General features: G+C 58.3%; 1 protein-coding gene and 1 long non-coding RNA gene across 2 annotated transcripts; one reads left to right on the plus strand and one right to left on the minus strand.

Annotated features, from left to right (window-relative positions):
• Positions 1–43: 43 nt before the first annotated feature.
• On the plus strand, positions 44–3,802 carry LOC113916471. Its single transcript, XR_003517953.2, has 3 exons — positions 44–185; positions 1,896–2,005; positions 3,273–3,802. It is a non-coding gene; the product is annotated as an uncharacterized LOC113916471 (long non-coding RNA).
• On the minus strand, positions 2,125–13,725 carry SUMO3 (small ubiquitin like modifier 3). Its single transcript, XM_027582869.2, has 4 exons — positions 13,574–13,725; positions 8,571–8,699; positions 5,271–5,342; positions 2,125–3,375 (listed from the first exon to the last, which is right to left on the minus strand). The coding sequence occupies exons 1-4, from the start codon at positions 13,592–13,594 to the stop codon at positions 3,262–3,264; spliced, it is 336 nt and encodes a 111-aa protein (XP_027438670.2). The 5' UTR covers positions 13,595–13,725; the 3' UTR covers positions 2,125–3,261.
• Positions 13,726–20,621: the final 6,896 nt, after the last annotated feature.

The raw sequence follows: 20,621 nt of genomic DNA on the forward strand, positions 1-20,621 counted from the left end.
GCGGTCGCCCGGAGGCGAGGCGCAGGTGCGGCGGCCGGGCTTTCCCGGCCGCAGGGTGTGCCCGGGCGCTCAGCCTCCGCCAGGGCCGCAGCCACCCTGTGCGTCAACGCCGCCCACGGCGGCGCAAATTTCTGCAGGGCCCCGGGTCGTCCAGAGAATCCCGAGCCGCGGGCGCCCGGCGAGGAGTGCGTATGAGCCGCCTGTTACGTCACACTGGCAGGGCCCCGGGAGGCAGGGCCCCGGGTGGCAGGGCCCCGGGAGGCAGGGCCCCGGGTGGCAGGGCCCCGGGAGGCAGGGCCCCGGGTGGCAGGGCCCCGGGAGGCAGGGCCCCGGGAGGCAGGGCCCCGGGTGGCAGGGCCCCGGGAGGCAGGGCCCCGGGTGGCAGGGCCCCGGGTGGCAGGGCCCCGGGTGGCAGGGCCCCGGGAGGCAGGGCCCCGGGTGGCAGGGCCCCGGGTGGCAGGGCCCCGGGAGGCAGGGCCCCGGGTGGCAGGGCCCCGGGAGGCAGGGCCCCGGGAGGTCCGACTGCGGGACGGGCGGGGGGCCGGCCGCGGACCGAGGGTGGGGACGGGGGATGGCGGCCCGGGGGGCAGGGCGGGCGCAGGACCCGGCATGACGGCTGCAGGTGGAGGGTGCGGGTCCGGGGCGGGCCGACTGCTGGCGGGGCAGAGCTCACCAGGGTGTATCACGTGTTAAACGTATCCCCCCGCGAGACGGGGGGTAAAAGTCGGAGATCCCACCGGTAGGTTCAACTACACGGCAGCGCAGGGCCTTTTCAGGGCGACTTTCAGGCCCACCTGCAGTCAAGCACAGAGATCCATGAGGAAGGCGTTTGTGTGCCTTTGACCGCCTCCAGGCAGGCTTTCGGTCCGAAAACGACTGGTGACTGTGGTGGCTTTGCTGCCCGTCAGGGTGGCCCCACGGGGTCGGGCTTCCCAAGGCAGCCCCCGTGAAGAGTAGAGCTCCAGCGAGGCCTGAGGAGCAGAGCCGCAAGACCGCCCGTCCGCGCTGCTTCGGGGGGACCAACGACTTCCCCCGGCCACCCGCTCAGGCTCCTTGCTTCCCTGGCTTCTCCACAACTGTGTAATGTGTACTGGAACAAATAGCCCTTTTTTAGTGTTATTATGGTTGTGCTATTTCCAATTGGCCTACTGTGATTTGGTGATCTACTTAGGCTTCTCAGAACCCCATTCTTCCTGACTTCAAAGAAAGTAAATACATTTAGTACTTTGTGGCTCTGCCATGCAAAGACCTACACACCTTAAAAAAGCAAAGTTTCGGGGAACCTGGCTGGCCCCGTCAGTTAAGCGTCTGCCTTCGGCTCAGGTCGTGATCCCAGGGCCCTGGGATCCAGCCCCGCGTCCCGCCCCCTGCTCAGCGGGGAGCCTGCTTCTCCCTCTCCCTCTGCTGCTCCCCCTGCCTGTGTTCTCCTTCTCTCTCTAGCAAATAAAACATAAAAAAAAAAAAGTTTTCACCTCCACAATATTTACATCTACCTACATCCTACACTCTTGTATAGAATTTATAACGTTCTGTATAATCTACTAGCATAACATATAATTGTTGTTACTACCTACCTCCTACAACCAGAAGACACATTCCACGACGGCAAGGGGTTTTTGTCTCATTTGTTCATGGATGCAGCTTTAGTACCTGAGCATGGCAATCAGTATCTGCTGAACTGAATGAAATTTAACAATGCAAACAAGCCTCCCAAGTATGCATATTTTAGGGTAGAAGCATACAAAAGTGGAGTCCAACACTATGTTTTCAGATAAGTGGATGACCTCATCCACTGCACAAAGGAAAACAGTCTTATCTTCAAACACCAAAAACCTAGTGAAGCCCAGACTAATGTCCACATTCCTCTGCCTCCAAAATCTAACCTCTCTTTACAGATGACACCCAGGAAAGGTGTCACGACGCCGGTTCAGCCCAGCCAAAGGCTGGGAGAGCTCATGAGCAATGAGAGGAGAAGCCAGGACCCACATGTGTGACCAGCCATCAGGTGAATACTTACTTTTCCCCAACTAGCCTTAAAATGTCAGTGGTCTCACTGAATGGTCCGTACAGATACGGCACTGTGACGGTATGGCCCCACGGCCAAATGCAGTATTTAATACAAGCCCAGAGACAGAATACCAAACTATATTTACTGTTTACAGTAGCAAAGGACAACAGATAATGTACAAATCGGTGAATAAGCAGAACAGAGCCAGCAGACATCCCACCCATGCCCAAACAGCAAAACACAAAGGAAATGCGAACACCTTCAGCAAGATTCCAGGCAAGCAAGAGATGACGGTCATGGTCATGCTCTGTGACTAGAACAAGGCAGCAGTGGGTCCATACACAAAGACAGGAGGAAAACTATCAGTTTAATGGGTACAGGTCCCAAAACATCTCACAGAACTAAAATCATATACTAAAGCGTAAGTCCCATACCTATTTGGAAAGCAGCACAGCCCAAATCCGTGAGGGCGACACGGAGTCACCTTTCCATGGGTTCCATGGGTAACATACTTTGAAGCAGGCCTTTCACACAAAAACAAGTGCAAATTCAGCAATACTGAATCTTGCTTTTTTATAGAGAGACCACAATTAGAGGAGGAGATCTGAGGCCACACTGTGACCAAGTGAGACGCATGGGGACCGCTTTCTTCTCTATGAGGGGGAAAGGCCCGTTTCTGCGGCCCCAGGCTCCAGGCAGTGGGTGCTGATGCCCAAGGCCACGTTACTGAAGGACCTGCTTATTTTCCTTTTCACCTTTTAAAAAGCATTCCAGTATTTTCCCTTCAACTTTACCATATCCTGAAATGCAATATTTAGCATTTAAAAAACCTGTGCCATACAAAATAGTAAAAGTTTGTCTCCCATCCCAAACCGCCCCCAAAACTTGTCCAACAGAAGCACCCCCACTGTGGTGCCGTGAGCTCTCGACTGGAATAAGTGGTGCAGGGGCGGAGATCAACCCCTGGGGTCAGATCCCCATCTAGACTAAAAGTGGACATTCAGACCACAAGTTTGGGGGCAAAGTTAGAGGGGAGAAAAAAACAAAAATGAAAGCAAAAACAAACCCGAAACCCCTCACAACTCACTTCACCCCAACAAAGACAAGTGTGACTGGCCCGCTTCCAGCTGCAGGCTCCCCCCTGCAGACCAGAGTTCTGAGTTGCCCTCACAAAATGTCAAAGAGAGGGAAGTAATTTTGGTGACTGTCCCCAGGTTTCCGCAGACTCCGTGGTGATGGGTATGGTCACTTGTTCACTCTTCAGCAGATGCAGGGACGACACGGAGGGGACAGAGACAGCCGCTCTGCCACGAGCCCCCCGTCTGCTGCTGGAACACGTCGATGGTGTCTTCGTCCTCCATCTCCAGCTGACCGGGTCACCGGGACCGGCGCGGTGAGAGAGGGGAAAGCGGTTAGTTTCCTCGCCATCCCGGGAATGCAAAATGCCCACCCGAACGGATACGCAGGTTCACTGCACAGTCTTCCTCCCCTCGGAGAGCACCGTCCCAACCGCACCTGTGCGCGGCGGCCTCTCCACGTGTGTGCCATGCAGGGAATGATGCCCAGCTGTGGGTTTCCAATGAGCCCTATTCATCCACCAAGCTCCCCCTCACAGCACTCACAAAAGCAGAGTCAAAGCTAAGGACTTTGATAGAAAAACTAAGCCTCCGGGGGCGCCTGCCTGGCTCAGTCAGTAGAGAATGGGCCTCGTGATCTCAGGGTTATAAGTTCAAGCCCCACGTTGCGTGTACTGATTACTTTAAAATTAATAAAATCTTTAAAAAGAAAACTAAGTCTCATTAAAAACTAAACAAGTGTCCGGGGCGCCTGGGTGGCTCAGTCGTTGAGCGTCTGCCTTCGGCTCAGGTCATGATCCCCGGGTCCCGGGATGGAGCCCCGCATCGGGCTCCCTGCTCCGCAGGAAGCCTGCTTCTCCCTCTCCCGCTCCCCCTGCTGGTGTTCCCTCTCTTGCTGTGTCTCTCTCTGTCAAATAAATAAATAAAATCTTAAAAAAATAAATAAATGTCTAAAATTTTTACTGAACATGACACAAAATCGCATTCCACCTAGGAGTATCTAATGAGCGGTGTGGACTCCTGGGGCCCAGTAGGACCACAGGCTTCATCATAAGTGCCGCGGGCCATGCCCGCGGACTCCAAAGCAAGCTACGTCACACAAGGAGGATCTGCTAGAGCAAGGGAGCACTGCTGGCTTGCCACTCGGCTCCTTCCCTCTCCTTCAAGACCAGGGTGGGGATGATGCAAACGTTTCCTGCTGCCGGATTTTTTTTCCTGGCTCAGGGGGTACACAAACATCTACCCTGATCCCTGCCCATTCAGACAGAGACTACCGAGGCTGGACGCAGTAACATTTCCCAGGGATGCTCTCAGGCTGGGACAGCAGGGCCCCTCCCAGGCTCAGACACCACCTGAGCGGCAGCAAGAATGACGGGCAGGCAGGAGAGCCAGGGTGCTCCTCCAGCCTCCCAACTCCCAGGACCCCCTGCAGCCCGGCGCCCCGCGTGAGCGGTGTGAGCCCTCCTAGAGCGGGCACGCGCACGCGCGCACACACACAGTCTCTCGCTGTGCGGTCCTGCCGCGTGACCCACTCTGACGGATTCTCACAACGCTGTGCAGGACAGAAAACAGGCATCCCCGTTACGGAGAAGATGGAGACTCCAAGAGGGTCAGTGGCTCTCGATCACAAGGTCGCCCAGCTGACAAATGGCCGCTGACCTCAGCCTCCTCTTTCCGGGCCCAACGCCCTCCCCCTGCAGTGCGAAGGGAGGTGACGGGATGGGTGCGTGGTGGGCGGCGGTGAGCAAACACCACGTGACGGGTGACGGCGCGTGTGTGTGTGTGTGTGTGTGTGTGTGTGTGTGTGTGTGCCTGTCCCTCCCGCCCACACCCCTTGTGTATAAATACCGAAAGGGCACAAGAATCAGGCCAGCAATTTAGCTGCAAATCTGGTGTCCAGATACAAGGGGCAGGCGCCAGGACAGGTGGCCGGAGCGGGGGGCCCCGGCCCGTGACCCTGGACCCACTGTCAGCACCTGGTCCTTCACCCCACCCCCCAGCATGGAGGATGAGGTCTGACCAAGTGCACTTGCCTCATTTGGAAAACTGAACTCCAAATTTAAGAATTAAATAACCTACTCATTAAAACCATTAAGAAACGTCAAGTACTCTGTGTGGGCGCCCACGTGGCGGTGACCAGACGCGAGCTGTAGCAGCCCCTCAGTGCAGGCGGCTGGTTTTCATACCTGTGCGGGGGTGTCGGTTTCGTTAATTGGCTGCCCATCAAACCTGAATCTAATCTGTCTCATTGACAAGCCCTGAAAAGAGAAACCAGTTATCATTAGATATTTCCAGATAACACCTTAATTCCAAAAAATAAAACATTTATCTTAAAATATCAGAATTCTGAGCATACAGACTTATGATCCACTTGATTATAAAAACAGGCCAGCGGACCTACAATCCATTTCACGTGATGCCCAGCACGGATGCTTCCAGAAGCTCTCACACCTTCCAGCTCCCGGGGGCCTGCCCCGCCCCTCCCCCACTTCCCTCCAGAATCGAGCAGAAGTTTCACACCGTTGGCACCACCACCCTCTAAGAACTTCCGTGGGAGAAGCCGTCAGGTGACAGTGAGGCCTAGGTCACAGGACCGCGTGCGAGCGGGAAGGAGCCCCGGCCACGGGGCCCGCGGGAGGCCCAGCGGAGCGTCTTCCGTCCAGCAAGGAGCATGTTCAGACTTCCTGTGTCCCGAGGGCAGGACGAACATGGTCGGGGAAGACAAATATCCCCTCTTAAAAAGCGATTCTGATTTCACTTAAACGGAACAGGCAGGATGAAAACATGCATCTCTGCTCCCTCCTGAAAAGATACCAAAAAATTAAGGCATGAACCCCAGGGATGAAGAGAACAGGAAGAAGGAGGAGACGCAGACACCGCCGCCGGCTGGGCGCTGCTGGGCCATGGCTACTAGACCCCAAGGTCAGGGTGGGGGTGGGGGCCACAGGGCCTAGAACCCCCAGAGGCCTGGGGGCTGATTTTGGATGCCTGCTTGGAAGCTGACACAAGAAAGGTCCTTTCAGACCCCCAGCTCAAGGCGCCTCCCCCAACCCCAAGCGGCCAGGCACTGTCCCTCCCACGGGCAAAAGATCTACTTTCTGGAGACGTGGACTCTGAGCCCTGGGCTCAGGACACCAGGGACAGTGACAGCACCACCAACCAAGCCCCCTCTCTCCGTCCAGACGCATGCCCAGGGCACAGACGGGAGCCTGGGAGGTCCACTTTGGGAAATTCAATGACTCACAGGTTGCAACACCTGCGAGCCCCACCCCCCGAAAACCACCAAGCCTGGCAGGCCACCCCACCGTGGCTTGTAGGCTCTACGCATGCAGCTTTTCGTCAGCTTTTTGGGATTCGTTCTTAGATATGAGCAGTTAACCAAGGACTTGGGGACATGGAAAGAAAGGCTCAAATGCGCGAGCCGTCCAACCAACGAGGAAGGAACGGTGGGCACGGGAAGGGAGGGGCCGGAGGACACAGAGAGACACTGAAATCCTCAGGGAGGCAAAAAACGAGACATAGTTGCTACTGGGGAAAGGAACCCTCAAAGAATAAGAAAGAATGAAGAAGGTTTGGAAACTGGAAACTGTGGCAGATGCAAGAGTGTCCACAGAAGGTGGGACCAATAAGTTGAAAGAACTCCCAGAAAGAAAACCAACAGCAACAACAACCAAGCCCGATGTCAGGTGGGCAGAGACGCTCCCGAGGGACAGGCCCAGAACAGGGGCTCCAAGGTGCAGGGGCGTTCCAAGCACAGGGGGCAGGACGGGAGAGGGCGTAAGCGGTGTTTCCTCAACTAAAAACAAGTTTCGACCTGGGAAGTGCTCCGTCGGTGGAGCCCTCGACCCTTGATCTCGGGGGGGGGGGGGGGGGGTGGGGACAGTGATGTTTCAGGACACAGAATAAGGTCCCAAAAGCCCTGAGAAGAGCAAAGTTACATCAAAGGACAGAGAATCAGAATGTTAACTGCACCTGCCACTCCAAAACCAGAAGAACAAGACCATGTGATAAATCCAAAAAAAGAAACTGAGTTTCAATTTAGAAATGGTCAAGCGTGAAGGTTTATGAAAAGTAAATCACCATCAGACACGCAATACCTCAAAGACGCTGCATTTTATAAACCCTTTCAGAGCAAGATGCTGGAAGACACGCTCTGCCGAAACAGGGGAAGATTAATCCAGAAAATACATAGGATGGAGGCCAAAGAAGTCTCCAGAAGGAACGATTCTGAGGTGGTTCTGCGAGGACAGCCCTGCGGCGGGGCAGGAAGGGAGGGGCAGCTGGGACCGCAGGAACGTGCCCCCCGGGCGGCGGGTGGAGAACACGGGTGATGGATTCACACAAACACCCGGAAAACCACACACGACCCCCAGACCCCGAGGCAGACAAGAGCCAGACGTGAGGCGGTCCGCTGTGCGCCGCCTCGGCCGCGGCAGAATCCAGCACGTCCCGAGCCATCTCCTGGCAGGACGCGGGCAGGAGCGAGCGCGGAGGGCAGTGTCAGCGGCATGGCCACCTTTCTCAGGGGACAATAACGTCTAAAGCCAAACACATGAAAAAACAAACTGAAGCACACCTACCGAGAAAGAGTAAAAAAGGAAGCAGTCGCCGAGGAGGGCAGGGAAGGCCTCTGAGCGCAGGTCTGAAAACGGGGGACACGAGGAAGGCACGCAGCTTTCCTACAGGGTTTCTCGTCACCACAGAAGCCCCAGGCCCGGCACGACGAGAGCCACGAGCAGATCCAGCCAAGCGCCACGATGTGCACGGCACACGGACACAGGCTGCCCCCCGCTCGGAGGAACCGGGAGCCTCAGGCCCCCGCGTGTGAGTGCGAACCACAGGCAGCGAGGGTCAAAGCACCCGTGTGTGGGAGACACGGACGACAACGACCGTGAAGGGTCGGGCTGTCCCCAGGAGGACACTGGGGATCCGGCCCGCCGCTGCCGCTGCCGGTAAGTGAAGGGAGAAATCAGGCACTCTCCGCAACCGAGCTGTGAGGACGGCCGGCCGTGTCCCCGCGGACGTGCCACTGCGAGAAGGAACGTGTCCACTGCTCTGTAACCCGCGCATCCGAGGGACGCCGCCACACATGCCGGACTCCGGAGGAAAAGCAGTGTGACACGGCTGTGGACGCGAGAGCTGACGCGCCGCCGGACAGAAGACCAACAGGAGCGGAAGGAAACAGCCAGCCAGCGGCGTGCGTGCCTGTGCACAGACACACGCAACCGCACATGCACGCTCGTGCACTCGCACACGTGCACACGCTCACGCACACGCACTCCCACACATACACTCATGCACACAGTCATGCGCGCACACTCATGCATGCGCACTCACTCAGACGCATGTGCACTCGTGCGCACACTCATGCACACACACACACACTTCCAGGACAGCAGAGCCCGGAGCAGCTGGGCACCGGCTGCTGTCATGGAGCCAGGGCTCATCGTCAGAGGCACGGGGGCCAGGGCGCAGGTGGGACGCACCTGCCTCTCGCAGTACGCCTTCATCAGCTTGCTCAGCGGGGTGTGTCTCTTGATTTTGAACTGGACCACGGAGCCGTCCTGCCCGGCCACCTTCAGGTTGATGTGGTCGTTCTCCGTCTTCACGCCCTCCTGCAAGCACACACAAGACTGGGTCTCAGCACCCGCCCCCCACGGCCACCGTTCTCACAGGCCCGCCTGTGGGTACCTGCTGGGGTGTAAGGCTTTAAAACCAACCAATTCCTACAATTCTCCAGTGGCCCAGAGTCCCTGACACAACTGCTGCATCTTTACACAGAATGCACTTCCAACTTCTACCCGTTCGGCACACGACACAAATCTACGGTTTTCAGATTATGAATTCAAAGGAATAAATCTGCTTAATGACTCTAGAAGAAAACCAAAATCTATCTTTGCTTTAAGATGACTCTTCAAACACACCCTCCCAGGGTGCACACACTGACACGGACCGCGAAGACAAAATGAGACAAGCATCGTTGACGACCACGAACACGAGTGCCGTGGCGGCCTCTCAGGCAGTCCCACCCAAGTGGCATTTTTTGCATACTACATGACACTCTCAGAGCTCCTGAGCAATCAGAATTGGGGTTTCTCAGCGCCTGGAAGCACATCTGGAATCGAAGCAAGACGCTGACGTCCAGGAGCAGCAGGCCACCTGGGGCTCCTTGGCCCGAGCTGGTTTCCAGGAGGCACACCCACAGCGGGTCCTGTGGGCACAGGGCCGTCTCATTTATCTGGCACTGTTTAGGAAGACAGGAATCCTTTATTTTGAACAAAATGAGAAAGCTGGCCCGAATCCTTTTAGAAAATAAAGTCTGACGTAAACTGTGTTTGCACGTCCTCCTGCGGGTCCTGAGGGTGGGGACCCGCGGGGCTGACCTCCACGCTCAGCCCGTCTGTACCACCCCCACAGCTGCTTCCCTTCCCCCTGGCACTGCCTGCGCACCTGGGCTCCTGGGGACATGGAGAGCTGGGCGAGAAGCGGCCCCGGAGGCAGGACTCCAGCAGCACGGCAGAAAGCAGACCAGCTGGGGCACGCTGTGGCCGGGGTCATGGCACACACGCAGACACCAGCTGGTGCCCTCCATCTCCGGAACATGGACTCCGCTATGGGCAACAGGGCCTTGCACACGGGGTGCTCCGTGACCTGAGGCCAGGGTGGAGCTGGGGCGCTCATTCCCCAGAGACGAAGGATGCATTTGTTGGGCTTTTTTTTTTTCAAATAAAGGTTTTATTTTGGAACAACTGTACATTTACAGAAAAGGAGCAGGCCGACCAGAGCTGCCACAAGCCACACCCCATCCGTGCACCTAAGAGGCCTACGTGCCGCCGCACTAGCAACCCAACACCACACTCTTCTGACATTTCACCAGTGTTTCCACTAACAGCCTTTTTCTCTTCCAGGATCCAATCCAGGCTAGCACACTTATATCCATTTAGAGATAGGATTTTTTTTCAACTTCTTTTGTGTTAAAATACACATAACAGGGGCACCTGGGTGGCTCAGTCATTAAGCGTCTGCCTTCAGCTCAGGTCATGGTCCCAGGGTCCTGGGATCGAGCCCTGCATCGGGCTCCCTGCTCCGCGGGAAGCCTGCTTCTCCCTCTCCTGCTCCCCCTGCTTGTGTTCCCTCTCTCGCTGTGTCTCTCTCTGTCAAATACATAAATAAAAAAAAAACTTTTTAAAAAAATACACATAACATAAAATCTACTCTCTAACCACTTTTGGCTGGTACTACATACAGACGTAATGTCCTACAACCTTCACCACATTCATCTGTAGAACCCCGTTCATGCTGCAGAACTGAAACTCTGTGCCCACTGAACCCTGACTCCCCTCTGTCCACCCCCCCCAATTCTCTGTCTCTATGATTTTGACTCCTCTAGGCATCTCATAAAAAAGTGGATCACACAGTGTTTGCCTTTTTGGGGCTGGCTTATTTCGCTCAGCATGATGTCCTCAAGGTCCAAACCCGGTGGAGCAGGTGTCACCTTCCACTGTATGGGTGGGCCACGTTTCGTATGTCCGTTCTTCTGTCTTCATCTGTCCATGGACACCTGGGTTATTTCCGTATTGTAGCTGTTGTGAGTAATTCCGCAGTGAGCGTGGGTGAACAAGATCTCTTGGAGACCCTGCTTTCAGTTCCTTGGGGCAAACACCCAGAAGTAGAATTGCAGCTCCATATGGTAATTCTATTTTTAATTTTTGTAGGAACACCCATACTCATTCTCCAGTGACTGCACCATTTTCCATTCCCGCCAACGATGTGCAGGCTCACCGGTGTGTCTGTTTCTGGTTTTGGAGAGCACCCAACCCCATCGTTGTAGGTCTGATTTGTACTTCTCTATTCGTGACACTGAGCGTACCCCACGGGCTTGGTGGCCATTGGTGCACCTTCTCTGGAGAAATGTCTGTTCAAGAGCTTTGTCCGTTTCTGAATAAAGTTCTTTTTTGTTCTTGAGTTTGAAGAGCACCCTATGTATTCTGGACATTAATCCATGATCAGACTCGTGATTTGCGAACATTTTCTCCCACTCTGTGGGTGGCCTCTGACTCTGTGGACAGTGCCTCTCGATGCACAAAACGTCTCATTCTCAAGTAGTCCAGGTGCTGGATTCTGGTGTCCCATCCAAGAAATCCCTGCCAAGTCCAGGGTCCTTCGTTCTCCCCTAAGAGCTTCAATGTCTTACGTCTTACATTTCGGTCCCTGATCCAGCTTTTTGTATGTGATGTGAGGTAAGGGTCCAACTCCATTCTTGTGCATGTGGACAGAAACTGCATTTGCTTTTTTAACAAAAAAATATGAATGTGTCAAGACAGAGAGATACGGGGACTAGAAGGCAGAGCAAACAGACACCCAGGGCAGTGGCTGGAGGCCAGGGCGGGAGGGCGTCAGAAGTCAGGAGGACGCAGGGGGCGGGGGCTGGCGCAGGCAGGGAACTCTCCCTAAAGGAAGGAGGCCAAGAACAAATGGCCTGTCCCAGACGCCTGGTGAGTTCCTAGTAAACAAGGAAACAATGACCACAAACCCCTAAGGTCACCCCCTGCGACAGCTATGCAATGCAGGGACACACTGCATTCCCAACTGATGCCCAAGGTTTTCTTCCCACTACCACGATGGCCTGCAGGGCTCCCCTACCCTCCCTTCAGCCTTGGGAAGCACAGGCTCTCCTCCGTTCACAAGTAGTGCAAAGAGGTTTACTCAACTGAACCTGGAAGCACATGGAGTTTGACCGCATACCCGTTCAGCTGGGGGACCCTGAGTTCAGGAGTGCTGCTCCCATTTCACCGTACTGAAACTTCACTGAAAGGAAGCCACGGAGAAAACCCCGAAGGCAAGTATACTTAGCCAGGACGAGCCATCCACCTGAGCTGAGGACGTGGCCTAAGGCTGGGCCGGTAAAAGCAGACAGCTCCAACTACGTCTGCCATGAGGAGGCCGCTCTGGAGGGAGGCCTGTCCTGAAATCACAGCAAGCAAAGTACAAGCTTCCACAGGGGGCCTGACTGGGGGCTCCGTGCCCTGGGCTCCATGAGGGTCCAGCCAGCCCCAGCTCTGCCTTCTGCGCTTGCTGAGGGCGCACCGGGCTCCAGCCTCAGTGTGGGAGGCGATGGGTAAGGGGGGGGGGGCGCACACCGAGGCCGGCGATGGGGAGGCGAGGGGTAAGGGGGGCGCACACCGAGGCCGGCGATGGGGAGGCGAGGGGTAAGGGGGGCGCACACCGAGGACAGAGATGGGGAGGCGATGGGTAAGGGGGGCGCACACCGAGGCCGGCGATGGGGAGGCGAGGGGTAGGGGGGGCGCACACCGAGGCCGGCGATGGGGAGGCGAGGGGTAACGGGGCGCACACCGAGGACGGTGATGGGGAGGTGAGGGGTGGGGGGGGCGCACACCGAGGCCGGCGATGGGGAGGCGAGGGGTGGGGGGGCGCACACCGAGGCCGGCGATGGGGAGGCGAGGGGTAAGGGGGCGCACACCGAAGACGGCGATGGGGAGGCGAGGGGTAAGGGGGCGCACACCGAGGACGGCGATGGGGAGGCGAGGGGTAAGGGGGCGCACACCGAGGACGGTGATGGGGAGGCGAGGGGTAAGGGGGCGCACACCGAGGACGGTGATGGGGAGGCGAGGGGTAAGGGGGGCGCACGCTGGAGGACAGAGATGGAGACGCAATGAATGGGGGGCGCGCATACTGGAGGACCCGGTGGAGAGCGGCGCAGCAGGACGGGGCTTGCGGCGCGCGCCTGCGGGTCCCCAGCCTATGCCCCGTCTCAGCGCCCTGCGAGGACAGAGCGGGGCTCTGAGGACGCCGCCAGGCGGATGCGCGGACCGCGGGTGGCGGGAGGGGCAGCAGCGGGGGAAGGTATCAGCGAGAAAGGTCTGGGAGAGGCGTGGCCCGGGAAAGAAAGGGGTGGTGGGGTCAAGGGCAAGGCTAGGGAGAGGTCCCAGAACAGGGTCGCGGTGGGGGTAGGAGGCGGGTGACTCTGGAGGTGGCCAGGGGTCCCGGAGATAGCGGGTCCCGTCAGGAAGAGCCCCGGCGGGGAGGGTCCGGCCAGGGGCTTCCCTGCCCGCGCCCTCCAAGTGCCGCGTCCCCCCAGACACCCGCGCGCCCCCCACCGCTGCGTCCTAGGTCCGCCCCAGCGGGACTCCGGGGAGGGGCAGGGCGGGGCTTAGCCGAGGGGCGGGACCCGGGCCGTCAGGGCGGAGCCTCGGTGGGGGCGAGGGGGGGGGCCAGGGGCGGGGCGGAGCCGGGGCGGGGCGCGCCGCGGGGCGGAGCCGGGCAGGAGGGGGAGGGGAGCAGCGTGCGGGGGGAGGGGCGGGAGGCCCAGGGCGCGGGGAAGCGCCGCAAACGCCGCCTATCCCCCCGCATCCCGAGGTCTCGGAGGGCTCCGGGCGCGGGCCGGGCCGGGCCGGGCCGGGGGGGCGGTGGAGACGGCGCGGGCGCGGGGCCGACCCAGGGGCCCCAGCCCGCGCCCTCCGGCCCTTACCTTGGGCTTCTCCTCGGACATGGCTGCGCGCGGCGGCGGGAGGCGGCGGCTGGGAAGCAGGCAGCGCCGGAGCGGGCGAGTCACGCTCTCGGCCCGCGGCTCTCCCGCCGCAACTGCTCGCGGGGCCGCGCTTTGCCCCCCAAATCCCTGCGCGCCGGTTGGCTGCCGTGAGGTCACGTGGCGGGCGCGCGTGCACGAGGCGCGCGCCCTAGGTGGCGGGCGCGCGCTCGACCGGGCCCGAGGTTCCTGGTGGTTGGAAATGCGTCACGGGGCGGGTCCGCGCTTGCGGCGGGCCCGACAGCGGGGGCGCTCAGGGCACCGGGAGGCCCGGAGGTGCGCACGGGAGGGGGGGCGCTCGGGGCCCCAAGGGACCCCGGGGGCGCTCAGGACAGCGAAGAGGTGGGAGCGGGGGGAATACAGCGTCAGAGGCACTCAGGGCACCAAGGGGCCGGGGGGCGCGAGTAGGACCAGGGGCCGCTCAGGGACCCGGACGCAGACAGGGAAGGGGAAGTGAGGGACAGCAGGGGCCATGCAGGACACTGAGGGGCCCAGGGGCACACAGGGAAGAGGGGGTGCTCGGGACATCCAGGGGCCCAGGGGGTCGCTCATAGGTGGGGGTCAGGGACAGGGAAGGGCAGGTTGTCTTCGGGCCCAAGCAGGGCCTGCCCACCTCACTGCCCTCGTCCACCGACCTGGTCCCTCACCTGCTTCTGCTCAGCCAGCCAAGCCCAGGCACACCCGCTCGTCCCTCCGGTGCAGTGCGTTTTTCAGGGGAAAAGAAAACCGAAGGCCAGTGTGGTGAACCATCTCTGGCAGTCACAGGGGACCCAGTGAGTGAGTGTTGCCTCGGAAGGCAACCCCAGTCCTGGAAAAGGCTCCACTGGCCCTCAGGAGGAGCCTCCTGTCCGGTCAGGAGGAACCGCAGGTGAAGGAAGGTGGTCGAGGCTGACCCGCCTGTCAGCTCTGTCGCTAGGGGCAGCTTGCACGTGTTCATTTAGCAAGCCGGGGAACTGCAAAGCCTGGGCCCTGCACCAGAGCGCCAGGTGGACGGAGCCCCGTGGAAGGCCTCTCTGCCTGGCCACTTGTCTCTGGGTGGAGCCAGGCTTCCGTCTCAGCTGCCTCCCCTGCCCCCTTGCCAGTCCCGATCAAGGCCTCCTGGGCCTGATGGGTGGAAGCCAAGCACTGGCCGGGGGCTGGGGGGATGGGCTCAGGAGGCTGTGTTGTGACCGCCTTCCTGGAGTTTCTGGAACGCACACTACACAACCGAAACTAAGCACCTAGAGAATCTGAATAGCACTATTAATTACATATTAGGTCTCTCAGAGAACGTCATTAAGTTGTAAGAAACCATACAGGGGAGGGTTCTGCCTGGGATGCAGAAAGCTGGAACGAGGGGCGCCTGGGTGGCTCAGTCGGTGAAGCGTCTGCCTTCGGCTCAGGCCACGATCCTGGAGTCCCAGGGTCGAGTCCCGCATCCGGCTCCCTGCTCGGCAGGGAGTCTGCTTCTCCCTCTGACCCTCCCCCTTCTCATGCTCTCTCTCTCTCATTCTCTCTCTCTCAAATAAATAAATAAAAATCTTAAAAAAAAAAAAAAGCTGGAACAATAATTATCCCAAGAAAACAAGAGAAGCTGGAAAACCTATAAAACCATAGCTTTTCTTAAACCGTCAGAGAGCTGGGATTGCAGCTTTGCCACCCTTAAGTTCCAGCTCCTCTAATCAGTTTGGGAAGATATTTTTCTGGGTCTAGGATTCTGAGCTTGAAGTCTTAGAAGGTGTCCCTTCATTGTCTTCACTCAGAATACATCCTGGCCCTGACCCTCGGGAGGTCTGTCCCTGGAGAGGAAACGGGGTCCCTGTAAAAGTCCACCCAGATCCAAGGACACGAGGCCTGCCTAAAGGTGGGGCTGGACCAGGGCAACAGAGTCCACCTGCCCCCCACCACACACATACACACACACACACACCTGTGCCAGGACACACACACACACACACACACACACACACACACACCCCTGTGCCGGGACAGCCAGACCAAGGAATAAGCTGGGTGCTCCGTGCTCCATCACAGGGAGCTCGAGGTGGGGGTGCACCGGGGAGGCCTGGAGCCGAAGGTGGAGCAGGAACACTGAGAAACTGCTTCCAGCAAACCAGCCTCCACCCTCAGCACAAGGTGATGCCAGAGGGATTTGTGTCAGTGGACACAGCGAAGAAACCACAACCACAAAACCCAGACCCAGTCGCCTCCCAGCCTCCAGACTCAACGCAGGCAGCCACACCGGGGAGGAGCGCCATTTCGAGAATAGAAATAACCAGTAAACTCAGTGTCTGTGGTCCTACAGACGATCTCTGTCTTTTGGTCAATGATTACAAGACACACACACGAAGGAAGAGACCCACAATCCAGACAGGAAAAATCAACAGAACCAGACTCAGAGAGGGCTTCGAAGCTAGGATTGTCTGGCAGGATCTGTGTTCAGCTCTGGCGGAAAAGGTCAGCAACGTGAAGGAAAAGGTGGGGTGTCCCAGCACAGGGATGGAGACCGGAAATGGAAATGCTAGAAACAAAGAACAGTGCCCCGCAGATGCAGAATGCCTTCAACAGGCTCAGGAACACCGTCAACACAGGAAAGAATCCCTGAACTTCTCGATGAGTCCAGAAATCACCCAAACTGAAACAAAGAGGGGAAACGGGGGAACCAAGAGAAGAGGGCAAACAAAAGCCCTGGAATAAATCATTTCAAACAGTCTGATGTGCGTCGCTGGGGTAACAGAAGAGAGGAGGGGCAGAAGAAAGATCTGCAAAACTAACGGCTCAGGGTTTGCTAACAATAAGGACAGCACGGCACAGACCCGAATTCAGGAAACCAGCCGGGATTTATACCTGTACGAGGCACACCTGTCCAAGCCAGCAGACACCAAACATAGAGAAAACATCCTGAAGGCAAGCAGGGACCCACACACAGTGCGCCTGTTGCAGAAACCGCGCCAGCCAGAAGACAATCCGCCAAAACGTGGGCCACAGCACCAGGAGCAAGCCTCCAGCACTGGGTTCTCGGCTTCGGCTCTGCGCTACAGTCATGGGGAGCATTTGGGGGAAAATGCTCATGGACCCATGAAATCTGGAGGTGGGGTCTAGCATTGGTGGGCTTAAAAATTCCTTGGGCCACCATGGAGACTCACCAGTGTGGGTGTGGAGGAAAAGCCCGAGGCTCCCAGAGTCGGGTGCCGGAGCAGGTCGATCATGGGCAGCCTGCCCCTCAGCCACGGTTAGGACGCTCCAGGCAGCACGTGGCTAAGGAGTCACGGGTGAAACTCTGCAGGCCAGAGCTGTTGCGACGGAACTGGGTCACCTGCTCTCAGTGGGGGCGAGGTGGCCCTCGTGTGGTGGGTGCCAAATACCAGAGTAAGTCACCCAGGGGGAGAGGGAATCTGAATTCTTTGAACCGTGGCAGTCGTGAAGGCTCCTCGATCGCAGGGACCCTCGGAAGGGAATCAACGCGGAGCTAAGCTACAAGAGGAAAATTCCAGGTCTGTTGGGCAAAATCCCAGCTTGAGCCACCATAATGGGGACCCCTGACCTCCTCCCCGTTGCTAGGGCTGGTCAGGATGGACCCTGTCATTTAGGTACACGTATAGACCATGAATGGGCTCCTAAGCCTTCCCCAGAGGGACCTGTGGTCATTTTCAAGGGTCACGGTGTCCCAGAGCAAAGGGAGTTCCTTGAACCTCCAGGGTATTCTATCCTGGCTCTGCAGAGACCCCAGTCAGCCACGGAGGTCCACGGGTCAGAGAAGGGGTCTTGCCCCAAATCCAGCTCACAGTGGGCCTGGTGGGAACCAGAGGCCCCAGAGAGTCCCCTCACTGGCTGCGTCTGTAGAAAGGGCAGATAGGGGCCGCCTGGGGGGCTCAGTCGGTTAAGCATCCTACCCTTAATTTCGGCTCAGGTTGTGATCTCAGGGTCATGGAACTGAGCCTCCCATTGGGCCCCGCGCTCAGCACAGAGTCTGCTCCTCCCTCTCTCTCTCTCTCTCTCTCTCAAATATATACATAAATAAATAAAATCTTTAAAAAAAAGGATGGATGGGCCCTAACCCAGTGTGACTGGGGGTCCTACAAGAAGAGAGGTGGGCACAGAGGGGAGGCAGCTGTCTCCTGGCCAAGAGCAGCTCAGGACGAGCAGCCTGCCCACCCCTTCTTGGGGCACCCCCGGCCGCCAGCACCGTGAGAAGCTAACGTCTGCCGTTTAAATCAGCCAGGTCGTGGGGTTTTGTTATGGCGGCCGAAGCACACCCATACACCCCACAATGCCGGCGGCCGCGGAAGCCAGGTGGGCTGGGAGAACCGCTGTGGGCCGCCCAGCACTCTTTGGGCAGTGGTGCCCACGGCCCCCCTACTCCTGCAAGCAAATACACCCCGAAGCCTTTGCCTCACGCGGCTGGGAGGCAGAATGCCTCCACATGGGCCTCAGGGTAGGTGGACTTTTCCACGGTCATCGGGCAGAGAGGATGGTGACATCACCCTGAGCTGGGGACAGGAGAAGGCTGGATGCATAGTTGGCCCCTGTGTGCCCGGGGGCAGGGGCTGAACCCTTCCCCACCCAGGGGCGGCCACACGGGTGACTTCCTAGGGATCTGGCTGCCTGGGACATGTCGGAATGTCCCTCCAGGTTGGATGGTCACGATGCACTGAGCACCACGAAGGATGGGCTGCCACACTCAGTGGGCCTCTTACACTTTGGAGCTGACCTGGTCCACACGTGGGTGTGCTGCTCTGGCCCACATACGGGAACCTCCTTCAGGCTTCCATCCCTGAGACGGGCCTGGAGCTGCCTGCCCTGGGCTGGTCACCCAGCGGACCCTGTGCATCTTCAGGCAGGTCCCAGGAGAAGAACCACACAGAGCCCATCTCTCGTCCTTGTGAGGAACGCTTTGCCCCCTGTTGACAGCCATTCCCCCCCGCTCCTCGCTTGCTAGTGGGCACTGGGGGCCGGGGGGGCGGGCGCTCCCTTCCCAGACTGCTCATCACGAGTACCTGACCCACCAGTTAGCAAGTGCACGCGTGCATTCGGGGTCAGGAGGAACGGGCCCCAGCACCGCACACTCCCTTAGCCCTTGAGGCTCAAAGGTCCTGTTGGCCCGTTGGCCCGCCTCCAGGCCCAGTGGCGGCAGCGTCCGCCCCAGGCCGGCTCATGTCCTTCCAGCTCAGATGCTGGGGCCGTGTGGTCGACGCACTGAACTGGAGCCCCAACCTTGGGGGCTCCCCGAGTCACTCCTCAGCCCACCCACGGGAAACATGGTCGTGGGGTGGAGTACGGGACCGCAGACCCCCAAGAGGAGCCCCCACCACACACATACCGCTGAGGTTTCATGGGGGAGCCTTTCCTCTCCCAACCAGTCAGCCTCACCAAAGCAGATCCAGGAACTGCCTATTTGAGGTGATGCTAACACACTGTCATAAAGCCAACCCAGCCGTGTGGCGGGGCCCGCGGGACCGCAGGCCTGGGCTTCGGGCATGGCCAGCACCACCTGCTGGTCTGGCCCCTGCAGCTCATTGTCACGGGGACAGCTGCACAGAAGCTGTGCTGGGGACAAAGGACAGGCAGGTGTGCAGACCACCGCTCACAATCCTCCCCGGAGAGACGGGACCAGAGGCCGCAAGCAGGTGACGTTGGTGTGGATGTCCAGGGCATCCAGCCGGGTGCTGGTGGCATCCCAGACAGCTGGGACTCAACAGCCCAACGGCCAGCTCATGTGTCCACAGCCCAACGGTTCTCACTGGAGCGGCCAGTCCTCAAACCATCAGCTGGGCCACAGGGTACCAAGGGTCCACCCTCGGGCACTGCCCACTGTCCCTCACTGTCCAGTTGGCCGTGACGTGCCAGTGCCAGAAGCGCCTCAGGACAGCCCCCCTCCTGGACGCCCAGACCCAGGTCACCGGCTCGTGGCCTCTGACCCAGCCCCACTCCAGAGCCCCTTTTCTCCAGTGTTTCGTCCTTGAAATGGGCCGCGACAGAGAGCAGCCGCCCACTGGCTCTCCGGGAGACTTCACATGTGCATCTGGTCATGCCTCAAGGACACACATGGTGGCCACCCTGGCAGGCCTCTTCTGGTCTGGGAACCAGCCTCATTCTCTCCCCCACTACCCACTCCCTCCCAGTGCATCCCCACTTGCTGGACGCCTGCAGTTCCCCAGCCGGATTCTTTGTCTCTGTTCCTGCCCAGGCCTGGAAGGTCCTGGAGACCCTCCACTTGCATGAAGTGCCCCACATTACCACCGTCCCACTGCACTGGGGACTTGGGACCAGCCCAAGCAGATCCCAGGGGGTGACTTGGAGGTGAGGGTCACAGGCAGAGCCGTTATCTGCTGCCGGGCTCCTGTGGGCAGATGGTGGCAGGCCCCACAATGGAGGGATGTTCATGTCCAGGCCTGTCCCCCACACCAGGCTGCTGCCCACATATCCCTCTCCCCTCTCCTAGGGTTCTTGGAACACATCTGAAGGATGGATGCACCTCTCCAGAGGAAGCAAGTCCAAGAGAGGCTTCTTTCGGGACCCTTCACTAGTCATGCTGAGAGACTGGGGAGCGACCTGGAAAAACATACAATTAGATCCATATTTTACACTGCACCAATGAAAATTCCATAGAGATGAAAAACTCTGATGTAAAGCCAAAATTGTAAAAGCGCTAAGGGCACCTGGGTGGCTCCATCGGTTAAGCCTCCGACTCTCAGTCTCAGCTCGGGTCTTAATCTCGGAGTTGTGAGTCCAAGCCCCACCCTGGGCTCCACACTGGGCATAGAGCCTACTTAAAAAAAATTTTTAAAGGCACTAGAAAAAACATAGACAATGTATGTTCATAATTTTGGAATGAAGAAAGGCCAAATAGAACCACCAAAAAAGCCATAAAGGAAGACTGAGGTTTGGCTGTGTAGAAATACAAAATTTCTTCATGATAAAAGCATTTGTGAAATGAATGGATGGATGGGTGCAGGTGGGTCAATGGATGCATGGGTGGGTGAATAAGTAAGTGAGTGGAAGGGTGGATGGG

This window comes from Zalophus californianus, chromosome 1, assembly GCF_009762305.2.
Source record: "Zalophus californianus isolate mZalCal1 chromosome 1, mZalCal1.pri.v2, whole genome shotgun sequence".
Taxonomy (NCBI): domain Eukaryota; kingdom Metazoa; phylum Chordata; class Mammalia; order Carnivora; family Otariidae; genus Zalophus; species Zalophus californianus.

Bases quoted from the DNA above. Each gene is read 5' to 3' on its own strand.
- SUMO3 (XM_027582869.2), bottom strand. From the start codon at position 13,594: ATGTCCGAGGAGAAGCCCAAG. The intron at 8,700-13,573 runs GTAAGGGCCGGA...GTGTGCTTGCAG, and splicing joins TGTCCGAGGAGAAGCCCAAG to GAGGGCGTGAAGACGGAGAA. The intron at 5,343-8,570 runs GTGCGTCCCACC...TTCTCTTTTCAG, and splicing joins AGGCGTACTGCGAGAGGCAG to GGCTTGTCAATGAGACAGAT.